The sequence below is a fragment of the Meriones unguiculatus genome, chromosome 2 (genome assembly GCF_030254825.1).
Source record: "Meriones unguiculatus strain TT.TT164.6M chromosome 2, Bangor_MerUng_6.1, whole genome shotgun sequence".
In the NCBI taxonomy this organism is placed as follows: domain Eukaryota; kingdom Metazoa; phylum Chordata; class Mammalia; order Rodentia; family Muridae; genus Meriones; species Meriones unguiculatus.
The window spans coordinates 22,302,142-22,315,825 of record NC_083350.1 but is presented as its reverse complement, the minus strand read 5'-3'; the positions used below and the strand labels follow the sequence as shown (position 1 = coordinate 22,315,825).

The 13,684-nt window shown below is 48.0% G+C and overlaps 1 protein-coding gene across 1 annotated transcript in view; it reads left to right on the top strand.

The window, feature by feature from the left end:
* The first annotated feature begins 4,260 nt into the window (after positions 1 to 4,260).
* Positions 4,261 to 13,684, top strand: part of Gnal (G protein subunit alpha L) — a 128,256-nt gene continuing 118,832 nt past the window's right edge. Inside the window, exon 1 of the mRNA XM_060377141.1 lies at positions 4,261 to 4,831. Within this exon, the coding sequence (XP_060233124.1) occupies positions 4,477 to 4,831 (355 nt within the window). The 5' untranslated portion in view covers positions 4,261 to 4,476. The remainder of the gene's footprint in view (positions 4,832 to 13,684) is intronic.

Here is a 13,684-nt window from a genome sequence, read left to right as displayed (position 1 = left end):
TCAAGGCTTGCTACAGATCAGCCTCAGATGCTCTACGCTGGGGTAAAAAAGATCAGTGGATATCCAAATGGGATTTAAAGCTGTCACCATGACAGGGGTCCTCAACCTTCCAAATGTTGCAACCCTTTAATACAGCTCTAGGTTCTGTTTGTGGGCATATCTGCTTGGGGGGCGTGTTTGCGTGGAGGCGTGTTTGTGTGAGGCGTATCTGCCTGTGGGCATATCTGCATGTGGGCAGACTTGCCTGGAGATGATACAGGAGCAAAGCCTCAGTTCATCTCAAAGTCATCAAAAATGTGTGCTTTCTGAGGGTCTTAGACGCTCCCTGTGAAAGGGCTGTTCAACCCCACAGGGGTTCTCAAAGCCCAGGTTGAGAACTACTGCTCTGTGAAGACAGAGATGCTTGTTTAGTCCTCTGTCCTTCGGGGATACCACTTAAGCGAAATGAAGGCAACTGTGTGTACGAAAAGTGTATCACATCCTTCTGACTTCTGCCACCCAAGGCAATGTGTGAGGAGCAGGCCTTCACAGTACACCTTGAGGCAGCTCTTGCTTTGCTCCTCCTCCAGCAGCTAGAAACAAAGACAGACATGTCGTTTCCTTGTAGCCAAATAGACCAGTCCATTTTCATCCATGTTGTCTGTCTTCCTCTTGGCAAGCGGCAAGGCCCACAAAACTACAGCCTACTGCAAACTGCCGAGAAACCTGTGACCTGTAACAACTGTTAGCTCGGGACACAATGCAGCCAGGAGGGAAAGTCTGCTGGAGGTAAGGAAAGAGGCACCAGCATCGCAGACCTCAGGGATCAGGTGGTCCATCCAGCCGGAGGATGGAGTGGCTGACTGCCACCAGCCCTCTTGCTGTCTGGACATGAGACCTAAGTTCTCTTAAGGTGTTAACCCGCTGCCTTCTTGGGTCACCAGCCCTCAGAAGAAATGCAGCTTTTCCATCCGTGTCTCTGCTCCTTGGCATTTGTGGTGACGAGTATTATAAATTCCAATATTCTGGTCACGGAGGGGGAGGTGTTGTCATCAAAAAAACCATGAAGAAACCGATAATGCATGGTCAGCCATGTGACCTCCAAAACCAGTGATTAAGTAAGAAAGAGCAAGCAGACGCAGGGCTTATTTAGGAATCTCAGTATCTTCGCTGGCACCAAAACCTATTTCTACACTGTGGGAAACGAGAGGGTGAAGCCTAAAAATGGGAAAATAAGAAATGCTTAGCGGGACGGCTAGCATCACACTCACATCCGGGCCCACAGTAGGAAATATCGATGCTCGGGGAGCAGGACATGATCCTGTAAACACCAGAGGCAGGCAGATTCCATACAAAATTCATTAGCAGTGAAAATGTCAAACGCATCAATAAAAGCTGAGTATTTGGGGAGACGACCCAGAGGTGAGGCACGTGAACCATTCTTGGAGAGGACCCAAGTCTGATTGCCAGCACCCACCATAGGTAGCTTATAACTGCCTGCAACGCCAGTGCCAGAGGACATGATGGCCGCAGGCACCTGCACTCAGATGCATAAACCCACACACAGGTACATGTATACACGCTCAAATATTTTCAATCAACTCTCTTGTTTTAAAGATTTATTTTTCCTTTATGTGTACAAACATTGTGTGTGTGTGTGTGTGTGTGTGTGTGTGTGCCACATGCATACCAGTACCTGCAGAAGCCAGAAGAGGAAATCGGAGCCCCTGGAACTGGAGTTACAATGGTTGAGCTGCAATTTGGGGCCAGGGAACCCAGGTCTGCTCTAAACTGCTGAGCCATCTCTCCAGCCCTAACAATAAAATAACTTTGTTTTAATTAGGAAATTTTTAATGTCAGCTGACTGTTTTGTGTTGTCTGCCCCAAATGTGGGTGATAATGCCAAGTGTCACACTGGATTGGTTGCTTTTCTGTCGCTGTGACAAAACCCCATGACCAACACAACTTCAAGAAGAAAGGGCTCACCTGGGCTTACCGTTTCGACGGGTTAGAGTCCACGATGGTGGAGCGAAGGCATGATAGCAGGGGCAGCTGAGAGCTCGCGTCTCAAACCACAAGCAAGGAGTAAAACTGGCTTGAAATTAAGTCTTTTGAAACTAAACTGACAACAGGCTTGAGAATCAAAAGCCTTCAGTTGCCCCCAGTGCACTCTCTCTGCATCGTACTTGTGGCTCTAGGTGTGAGCTCTGAGCTGCCTTGCTCCCCTGCCTTCACTTGCCACCACAGACTTTAACCATCTGGAAATGTAAGCCTATCATCTCTCTCCTGTAAGTTGCCTTGGCCATGGTGTTTTTATCACTGCAATAGAAAAGCAATAGAAGTGCCTTTATAGTTAAAAATTAAATTAGTTGCATTCAAATTCTTTGTAACTGACAACGCATATTTAAGGGTACAATGTAATGTACATTGTATATTGCATGGCATGGCATAGCAAGGAGGCACACGAATGCATACTCACACATACACAAAAGGTTTGTTAATGTATTTATAAAGAACTACAATATGATCCAGCAATCTGTTATTAGTTATATATCTGGTAGGCTAGTAGTAGACTAACAGAAAGCCTAATGCCAAGAATGCATTACTACTTTTGGAGTTGCTAACCAGTGAAGTCCCAAAGACACCCCAGACTCACAAGCTATCATCAGTGTTCCTGGTTACTCTCCAGACTTGATGGTAAGACCCTATTACTGAAGACACTACCTACTTGAGTCATAGGACATGAAGAAATTGAATGGATACTGACTGGGACGCTCCATCTCTATTGGCTAGCTTTCGTTGGAGGGTGCAAAACATCCTACTGGAGGAGAAAAGAGCACTTTCCCAGAAAATACAAGTAATACTATATGGACTAAGGAAGTTATATTTAGGGGCATGTGTGTAAAACAAAATGATGCCATGAATATGAATGAGAACATGAGAAGATCCATGGTTGGGTTTGAAGGGAAGAAAGAGAAGGTGGAAATGATGTAATCATATAATCTCAAAACATGATTTTTAAGAAAAGTAATCCTCTCTCCCCATTAAAACAAAGCCTTCACCCTTGACAGTGCCTCTAGCCTTCTTCTAAATTTGACTTATGGCTCCAGGCCTTTGAAGCCAGAGACTTTGGGCCCCAGGTGTGCTAGCTGCAGCCTGGCACCCTGCTCCTAAGTAACAGCAATAGCAACAGTCAACAGCAATTAGTGCCAGCTAGAATCAGGGCCTTCCAGAACTACCTGTTGAGACTCTCCCACCATACAGCGACCAGGAAATTGGCATTAAGGCTCTCAAGCAGGCCTGGAGTACCAGGATTCTCAGCCCAGAGAGCTGGGCAGCTGCAGGGACCACAGCCCCTCGGGGCCTCTGTTTTTCACTTTTCACACCCTCCCTCTTTCCAGTCTTGGCTTTCCACCTCTGCCCTTTCTCATATGACGTGCCACTGAACACCCCCCCCCCAACCCTGCCACCCAGGAGCTGGTGGTGGTTGCTCTTTCCTAACCCTTCAACTGTCTTCTCTCCACAGCTGGTCGATGCCATAACCGTTTCCAGCTAAGTTGGTTGCGCTCGTGATAAAGATCACAAGTCGGCCAGAAAAGACCATTTGGGGTACCCTTCTTATTAGACCTAATGTTCAACACCACGGGGTCAACATGAAAACCAGCTGAACCATCTATTTATATAGCCCGGAGAAGCACATGGTAAGGACGTGCCGTGTGAATGAAGAACGGTATTTGCACCAATCCCAGCCTGCAGTTTACTGCTTCCCCCGCCTGTCTTAACTGAGAAGAGCTACCGGGTCATCTAACGGTCATCACAGCTGACAAGAGTTGTCTACAGTGGCCATGACTGGAGCACGGCCTTCTGGATCAAGGTCTTGCTTCAGTTGCCTTTATCGGTTCAGATGGCATTTGTCGCAGGGCTTTCATGTGTAAAGAACAGGCTGGCTATCTTCCCAGTTCTTCGCTGCCAGGCTTAAAGGAAAAGTCGACCGGATACCCTCTACCGGGTCTCTCCAACCCGTTCTTGGGAGTTTTGCTCATTCCTAGAAAGTTCCGCCGAACACTTTATTTCTTTATCAACAGCGTTTAACAATGCTCCACCCTGCCCCAGCACCGTGGGCCGCCTAGTCTCTGTCTCAGCCCCGGCTAGCGGTAATCTAACCGCTCCTGCCACGGAGCAGTGAGTGGCCGGCCAGGGTAGCGAGCCTTGTACTAGGAGGCAGTATTTACGGTAACGGGAGCAACTGCGCGGCGGCATTTACGGTAACGGGGTGGGCTGGCCAGGGCCGGGCCGCTGGGTCAGCTCCGCCAGCTCGCGGCGCTCTCAGGTGCGAGCTCGCGCGCCCGCGGACGGTCGGAGGATGCCCAATGGCCCGTCGGGGCGGTGAGGGCCAGCGGCCCCCGGGCCGGGCCCAGCGCGCACACGCCGGGCAGCGGGCGGCGTCGGTGGGAGTCCCGGTGTGACACCCCCCCCTCCCGGGGACCCCGCGCCCCTATGGGCCTGTGCTACAGCCTGCGGCCGCTGCTCTTCGGGGACTCGGGGGATCCCCGCGGGGCGTCCCCGGACGCGCGCGCCGAGGACGGCGAGCCGTGCGCTGCCCCGGTCCCCGTCCCGGCTCCGGCTCGGGCCGCGGCGGGGGCCCCGCTCAGGCGAGGCGGAGGCGGCGGCGGCCGGAGCCCCGCGAGCGTGCAGCCGCCCGGGGAGCCGCAGGGCCGGCGGCGGCAGGAGCAGCTGCGCGCCGAGGAGCGCGAGGCGGCGAGGGAGGCGAGGAGAGTGAGCCGCGGCATCGACCGCATGCTGCGCGAGCAGAGGCGCGACCTGCAGCAGACGCACCGGCTCCTGCTGCTCGGTAGGTTCCGCGGCCGCGGCCTCGGGGGCCGGGGCTTCGGGCGGGACCCTGGGGCGGGGGATCCGGGGTGGATGGACGCGGCCGGACGGGGTGGCTGACGTTGAAGTGGCTTCGCCTCCGGCACGCTCCCGGGTGGTCTCGCTCTCTTCCTCGCCCTGTGACCGAGGCCAGGGGCTCGCCGATTACTAATTGATGGGCCCTCTCGGGGAAATTTCCGCGGCGTGAGCTCCACCGGGACGTCTCCTCCCAGCCCCCCCGTTTCCTGCCACAGTCCAGGCAGCTCGGTTGGCTCTAAGAACGCCAATAAAAGGAGACGTCGAGAGCCTTTTAGCTAGACCGCAAAGCTTTTATTGTAAACACAGCCTTAGGGCAGAGATGGGAGAGGTGCAGGGTGCGGGCTGTGGAGAAAGAGCAGTCACTGCCCTTGGAGTTCTAAGCTGTACCCGGTGCTGTGGTAGTGTTTGCTCTTGTCAGTGTCCGGTCCTGTCTGTTCCCGCCCTGTGCCCCGCCCTCAGCCTCAATATTCCCTCACCAACTGTAAAAAAAAAATAATAATAATAAATAAAAAATAAAAATGGACATAAACCTACCAGCACTTGGAGGTTCTCTGGTATTTTTTCAGAGTTTAGCAGAAGTGTGCTCTTATTAACAACTAGAAAACATTTTCTGTGCAGCCAAGTGTGCAACGAAAGGAGAACTAAGTCACGAATTCCTCTGCGTCTCTGTCCTTGGTGTAATCTGCACGTGAGGAGGGCGGAGGACACTGGGAGTCCTGCCCCATCACCCTCCTTGTTCCTTTGAGATGAAGTTTCTCTTTGAACCTGGACCTAGGTCAGTAAGCCACCAAGAACTGGGTTTTCGAGGCTTCCCCGACGCTGGAATCCAAAAGCAGGTCCTCATGCGCGGGCCACCTCTCCATCCTCTAAACCATAAAGGGTTCCGTTTCATGGTTTTGTTGCGTTTATTTGTATGCACTGGCTCGTGCATGTGGAGGTCAGAAGACAACTTACTGCGACTCTGTTCTCGCCTAGCAACTTGTGGGTCCCGGTGAGGGAACTTAGGCTATCAGGCCCAGGGAGTACTGGCCCCGAGTGGCGAACTCCAGGGGAGAAACTTCGTGAGCTATCAGGTGGAATGGCCGTCATCTGGGCTCAGCTCTGTGTAGGGGGCTATGCCAGTTGAAGTAAAAACCGGTTCACAAACGGATGCAGCTCTTAAAACCTCGAGAACGAATGCTGAGTTTCATCAGACTCACCCACTTTTAAAAACGAATAATTTAAGAACAAAGCCAGCTGCTGTATCGTGGTGAAATATCTGAATTCCAAAACAAAGAGAATTTTCTTTTGAAGCAAAGAAAATGTAAACATGAGAATCCTCCCTTTTCTCGGGAAGATCCATTTCCAGACTTCCAGGGATGATGGGTAATGGACAGACCCCTCTACGTACTATACTTCGCCCGTGTATGCATCCCTATGGTGGAGTTTGATATGTAAATTAGCATAATTTAGACTAACAACTGATAGGATGCTTATGAACAACAACCTGTAATAAACATCCTATGAGTGTGGCTTCTCTCCAAATCTTACTGTTCTACACCGCCCCTTCTTATGATGCCACGAGCTGATACAGAGTGATCAGTGAGGGAATAAAGGTGACTGACCCTGGAGTTGCTGTGTATCTGGAAGGCTGGAACATCCCATGTGCTGTGCGTCTCTGCAAAGCTGCATAAGCTGACACACGAATGGTCACATTGCCCTTCATCCAGAGGACAGGTGATCTGAGAAGGTCACTGACAAGTTAGCAACTAAAGAAACTGTCTGGGCGTTTCAACCCCAGCCAACAGCTGTTACAGAGGAAAAAAAAAAAAAACAAGAATTCCTAGACTTTAGTATCGATGCTCGTGATGAGCATGCCTCCTTCGGTATCACCCTTTTCTCTGCTTTTCTTTATGATCTTTATGAACACCTGGGAGGGAGGCACTTCTTGGACCCCTGGCTCTGGTTAAAGTCTGCAAATGTCAGCTCTTTGCACTCCTTAAAACAAACAGATCATTGATAGAGCATGTGTGCAGATTCCTTCCCATGTTACAGAATACAGAAAGTACCGGAGCCCATCTCTATACCCACTATCACTAACATACTATTATAAGAATTACTTGAAATCATCAAAGTGGATCAAAACTTACTAGGTGACCAACAGGCAAGTAGTATATACAGTGTGGATACTCTGCAAAGGAATGACTCACCTCCTAGGCAGGAGGGAGGGAGGAGTCAGTCCAACATTTCATTGTGTTAATTGGGTCATTTAAAACTTACACATAGTTTATTTCTGAAACTTTTCATTTAATGTTTCCTAGCCACTGTTCACCGTGGGTAACTAAAACTGTAGGCAAACACCAAACTGCAGATAAAGAGTTCAACTGCCATATACCAAAAACAAATACAACAGTTGCCTCAAAAGAGGAGAGCCAAAAGCATCAGAGTTCTGCTCTCTAGTGCCAACCTCTAGAACATGACAAAGCAAATGCTTCAAGAGGCCTGAAGATACAAAATTTTATTTCTAGGCTTTCATGCCTATTTTGAACCATAGTTGGGGGGTGGAGCCTGGGCATTGCGCATTACGTACATTTTTGGAAGGGAGAGTAAGTTTCAGCCGCTTGTAACAAAATTCAGATGACTGTACCATGATGAGACCTGGTCTCATCGCCTGACACAGCTTGTTACCTCACGTTTGAGGTAACAAGAACTCAGAGTTCACACACACTTTCAGTTTGCTCAGTTGACCATATCTGAAAAGCTCAGAAGGAGGAGAATTATGCTGTCAAGGAACAGGTCAATAAGGTAAGGCCATGAGTTGTGATTAACGAGGTGGTTGTTTTTTTCTTTTATGTACGGAGGTTTGTCTGCATGTATGACTGCACCATGTGCACCCAGTGCCCTGGGAGGAAAGAAGATGGCGTCAGATAGCTTAGGGCTGGAATCACAGGCAGCTCTGGACTCCCATGTGGGTGCTGGGAATCAAGCTCAGGTCCACTAGAGGCACACCAAATGCTCTTAAGCTCGAGCCCCTAACATAAGATTTTTCAGCGAAGCATAACTCCCAAAAATGATAGACGTGGGGCTTAGTGTTTGGGCTCAATGCCAGAAGCACCACCATCAGAGATATATGACACAGAAAACATGCCGTAAGCTATGAAGGATGCCTCTGTAAAAAGAGAAGTGGGCCGTCGCCTCTGAAGAGTACTCCAGTGGGCTCTAACGCATAAATTTCTTTAGCAAATTTTTAATGGTCATTCTTTTTATTAAGGACATTTATATTACCTCATAGCCTAATACAGTTTGTATAAGATCTAGTGTGAGTGGCATTAGCTCAAATGACTCATTTTGTGGAGTACATTGTATCTTCCACCCAAGGTTATCAACAGGAAAACCTGAGTCTAAGATCAGTTCAGTGGGAGCAGGTACTGGCCCTGGGTTCCCAGTACCAGTCTTGAAAAAAATAAAATAAAATAAAATCCCAGCAATAATAGTTAAAAAAAAAAAAAAAAACAGCCAATGTATTACATCAGGCTGAAGTGGTTTATACGTTCTCAGTAGATTTGAGTTAAATGCAGAAAGGTTGTTGGCATTTGTTACCTTTTTTGTTTGCTTGGTTTTGGTTTTTGGTTTTTGAGACAGGGTTTCTCTGTGTCGTCTTAGCTATCCTGGACTCTGGACTTGCTTTGTAGACCATGCTGTCGTTGAACTCACAGAGATCCTCCTGCCTCTGCCTCTCCAAGTGCTGAGATTACAGGCGTGTGCCACTGCACCTGGCTTGTTGCATTTTGGAATGAACTTGATGAGAAGTCTTGTAGGCCCTTGATCTCAGATGTCTGCTTCTGTTGTTGCTCCTTTGTTTGCTAGCGATGTACTTTGGCTTGACCACTCACTCCTTTATCAGTCCTAGACTGAGAGCCCAGCACTGGGGTAGAGTTCACAGACACAGGGAAGGCATTCTTGCTTCCGTGCCCCTCTGTACTGGCGCTCTGTGTTGAGGATGCTCTCATCCCCGCCTACAATGACTGCTTAGGCCAGAATATCATCCCAAGGTCCAGCCCTATCTGAGGTGAATCAGGTAGCTCGACTCTCTCCCATATAGCACTCAGCAAGGTTCCCCAGCAACATCACAAACATCTAGGCATCCCTGGAACAGTGAGGACCCTTGATGGGAGGTTTGTGGCCCTGTTTTTACTTTTAGGGGAGCATCTCCCAGGAATAGAGGATATTGGTGATCTCTTGATCTTAAAGTGGTTCAGTCTTGACATTCAAGAGGGGAGGGAGGGAAGGAAGGGAAAAAAGAGGAGAGAAAAGAGAGCAGAGCAGATAATCCTGGTCTCTCTCCCTCCTCTTATAAAGCTCTTGGTTATTCAATCATGGAAATCCACCCTAAGGACCTCATCTAGCTGTTTAGAAGAACAGCACCTACAGTCCCTACCAACAGACATTAGATTTGTATTAAATGTCTACTCTCTTAATACTTCAAATTTTCAATTAAATTGAACATAAGAAGCTTAAGGTAAAAACTCAAGAGCTGTGCTTGGTGGCGCACATAATACCAGCTTTTGCAGATGCTGAGGTAGGATTACCATGAGTTTGAGGCCATCCTGGGCGATAAAGAAAATTCCAGGCCAGCCAGAACTAAATATTAAGATCTTGTGAAAGAAAGAGAAAGAGAGAGAGAGAAGAAAAAGAAAAAAGAAAGAGGAGAGAAGGAAAGAAAAAAAAAGGAAGGTGGAAGAGGCAAAATGTTGAAAAAATATGACATATTCAAGCCATACCTCTTTCATGAAGAGCAATCTTTTTGGGACCGTCACTAGTGTTCTTTTACCAGAATCCTGGCATGACTTTAGCACATGTCTTTAGCTCCTCTAGAAGCACAGGGTAAAGTTACACAAGAATTTTTCACCACCCTGTGGAATTGATGACTTTTTTTTTTTCAAACCTATTTTTGATTTGTATGTTTGTACTGGCTAGTTTTTATGAGACAATCTTAAGAGAACTTGAGACAAGCTAGGATCATCTGGAAAGAGGGAATCTTAATTGAGAAAAACCTGTATAGGACTGGCCTGAAGGCAAGTCTGTGGGGTATTTTTTTGATTGATGATTGATGTGAGCAGGCCCAGCTCGTTTCGGGTGGTACCATCCCTGAGCAGGTGGTCCTGATTGGTATAAGAAAGCAGGCTGAACAAGCCATGAGGATCAGGCCAGTAGGCAGCATTCCTCCATGGCCTCTGCATCAACTCCTGCCTCCAGGCCCTTGTTCTGACTTCCCTGGATGATGGGCTGTAAACTGTAAGATGAACTCCTTTCCTCTCCAGGATGCTTTTGGCCATGGTGTTTTCTTCCAGCAATAAAACCTCTCAAACAGAAATGGATGCCAGGTCATGTGGTATTGCTGTGACAGACCTGTAGGGGGGAGGATTTAGGAAGGAGCTTGGAACTGTAGGCTGGGAAAGCTGTTAAGTGCTCAGAGCTCAGTGGGCTGTTCTCCAGGAGCTTCAAAAGTAAGAGAATCGAGAGGCATGCGGTATATAGAGACGTGGATTGTGAGGCTTCACAGGGAAGGTTGGGAGCTCTTTAAAGATTATCCAAGCCATTTGCTATTTTGTATTAAGAATCTGTGGTTTTGGTCAGCAGTAATTAACAAGAGACAGAACCACTAAAGTGAACCATTTTCTTTGTTGGGACAATCAATGCTGCTCAGCTGGGGCTGAGAATCAGCTATGATTACAAAGACACCAGCATCACTAAGGCAAAATCTTCTGGAAAGTGTTTCCTCAGCACACGGAAGCTGTGGTCCAGAGGGGGCCCGCCAAGGCTGTGCCTTGTGCCGGCAGCTGAATGCAGCAATGTGTAAGAGCTTTCTAGATGGTACTGGTTCTGAAAGCATGAAGAGGTAGGTCATGGTGAGCTGCTGGAGCTTGATGCTATGTGGCTTGGCTGGCATCCCTGAAGAGAGGCCGGGAGAGGCCTTTGGTGAAGGCGAACCTTCAGTTGCAGCAGAATTCCATCTTTTGAAAAGGTCATGGAGGGACATTGAGGCTTGGCACCATGTGACAGCGTCAGAGTCCCTGGAGACAGCCCTGAAGAAGGGTATTGGTGAAGACATAGCCCAGTTGCAGAGACCCCAGCATTTTGGAGATGCAGTATCAAGGAAGGGGTGCCAAGGACAGCAGCCGATGTAGGGTGGAGCCAGCCTGAGCCTATGAGACAAATTGTGTATCCTGTGGATGGCAGAACTAGAAAAATGGAGCTGTTGGAGCCCAGAGGGTTGTGAGGCACAGATGTCAAGCACCGAACATTTTATAATGTTGAACTTTAATTTGGTTTAATTTGATTATAACTGCACCCTGGTTCTTCCTTCTTAGAGTAAGAATGTATTTAACTAGTTTTTTTTTATTTAACAAGCACCCACAGTTTGAACTTTTAAAGAGATGAAATTTTAGAGAAACTTTGCAATTTTAAAGAAACTGAACTTTTTAAAGTGTTGAAATGTTTAAAAGCTGTGGTACTTTTAAAAGTTGGGATGTTTTATATTGTTATATTAACATGGCATCTTGGGGACAACAAATAATATTATGGCTTAGTAAGTGATGTGTTTGTATGTCAAGCTGACAAGGAGTCAATTGTGCTGGCTAGTTTTATGTCAACTTGACATAAACTGAGACCATCTGGGAAGAAGGAATCTTAATCAAGAACATTCCTCTGTAGAACTGGCCTATATGCTAGTCTGTAGGGCATTTCTGGATTGATGGTTGCTGTGAGAGGGCCCAGCACACTGTGGGCAGTGCCAGCCCTGGGCATGTGGTCCTGGGTTGTATAAGAAATCAGGCTGGCCAGGCAGTGGCAGTGCATGGCTTTTGATCCCAGCACTCAGCAGATCTCAGTTTGAAGCCAGCCTGTTCTACAAAGCAAGTTCTAGTACAGCCAGGGCTACAAAAATAAACCCTGTCTCAGAGAGAGAGAGAGAGAGAGAGAGAGAGAGAGAGAGAGAGAGAGAGAGAAGAACAAAAAGCAGTCTGAGCAAGCCATGGGGATCAAGCCAGTGAAGCAGCTTCCTCCATGGCCTCTGGATCAGTTCCTGCCTCCAGGTTCCTGCCCTGACTTCCTTGGATGATTTACTACAAGATATAAGGTGAAATAAACTCTTTCCTCTTTGAGTTGCTTATGATCATTGTGTTTTATCACAGCAGTAGGAACCCTAACTAAGACAGTGCATATCTGCTCTGGTTTGATTTGTTTGGGTTTCATTTAGTATGGTGATTAAATCTTTGATTTTGAATTTGGGTGAGCAGCATCACACATCCTAGAATGTCCTCTGTGGTCCCGTGTTCATGCAGCTGCCATGTGACAGAGCAAGCAGTCCAGCCCAGCTATCTGTACCACTACACAACCCAGGAAGATGGCAGCATGGCCAGCTGCTGACCATGAATATATTTCAGCCAAGAGGTACAAGGCGAACACAGACGGCGTATGAATGATAGAGAGGAAAGAACAGGAATTACTGTGGGTGGCAGTAGTATGGCAGCAGTTTGGCTCCTTGCCTCACTGAGAAGAGAAAGAGTTTGGAAAATAAGTTCAAGGATGATGAGGGATGAAAAGAAGACAGTTCCCAGGCTTGGTAACCACTGGAAGACTGAAAGGAACACGGAAACATTAGCCCCAAACGAGGCCAAAAAGTTCAGTACCACTCCTCCCCTGCTGTGCTGTCAAGAAGGAAGTTTGGGAAAGCACAGATGAAATGGGCAACAAAGGGCCAGGGGTTGGGAGAAATCACCATATCACACTAGTGGACACAGGAGTCCATCTGTCTGCCTGGACAATGGTTCTGCAGTCACTGAGTGAGCACGGAGGTGCATGCCTTCAGCCTCCATCCCCCTACCTCAGGCAACTCGGCTGCTGGCACCATCTGACAGGCTGGCAGCTTAGAGCAAAACTGATTTAGGAGCGAGCCAGACAGGAAGATCACTCCAGCCAACTCCATTTATGAAAAGTTTCCAAACGCTTATGTCTTCAAAGAGGCCTGAGGGCGAGGCCTGGCAGCAGACGGGGGCACTGGAAATGACCGTGCCCTGCTGCAGGAGCTCATCGTGTGGCTCCACGGCCTGCTGGAGGCCCTCAGGTCAGTCCCCAGCACCCGGCATAGGGAGACCTGGAGAGCCAGTTCTGGGGCAGTGCAGACAAAAGGGTGTGCTCTGGGACAGACTACAGCTTCCACAATGAGATTTTTTTTTTTTCTCTTGATGGGGAGGTTGCAAGGGCAGGTACAAGGGGATAGGGAGATGAGGGGGTTAGGGTACATGGTGTGAAATTCACAAAGAAGCAAAGAGTTTTAACGAAAGTAGAAATGGAATAAGCACATAACATTTACCCTGTCCTACCTGCCCCCTGGTGAATGGCTTGCTGAAGAGTGAGATCTAGGTCAGATTTCCAAATCGTGTTTCCAATTTTGTATCTCTAGTGTACTAGGCATATTCTCCCTACAAAACAAGTAATAAACATATTTTATCACACACCTTCCCCAAAAAAGAACACTTGCTCTTGCAGGAGGCCAGGATCCAGTTCTCAGCACAAACTTGGTAACTCTCAACAATAGGTAACTCCAGTTCCAGGGACCTGACACCCTCTTCTGACCACTGCGGCCACTCGGCATGAATACGGTGTACATACATACATGAAAACTTACACTCATGCACTTAAAATGAACAATAAGTAAGTATTTAAAAATCTTTTAAAAAGGAAAAAAAAAAACACAAGGACTGTTATTTACTTCCCAGCACACTTAGCACTAACAGTACCTGGAGCACTGACAGAA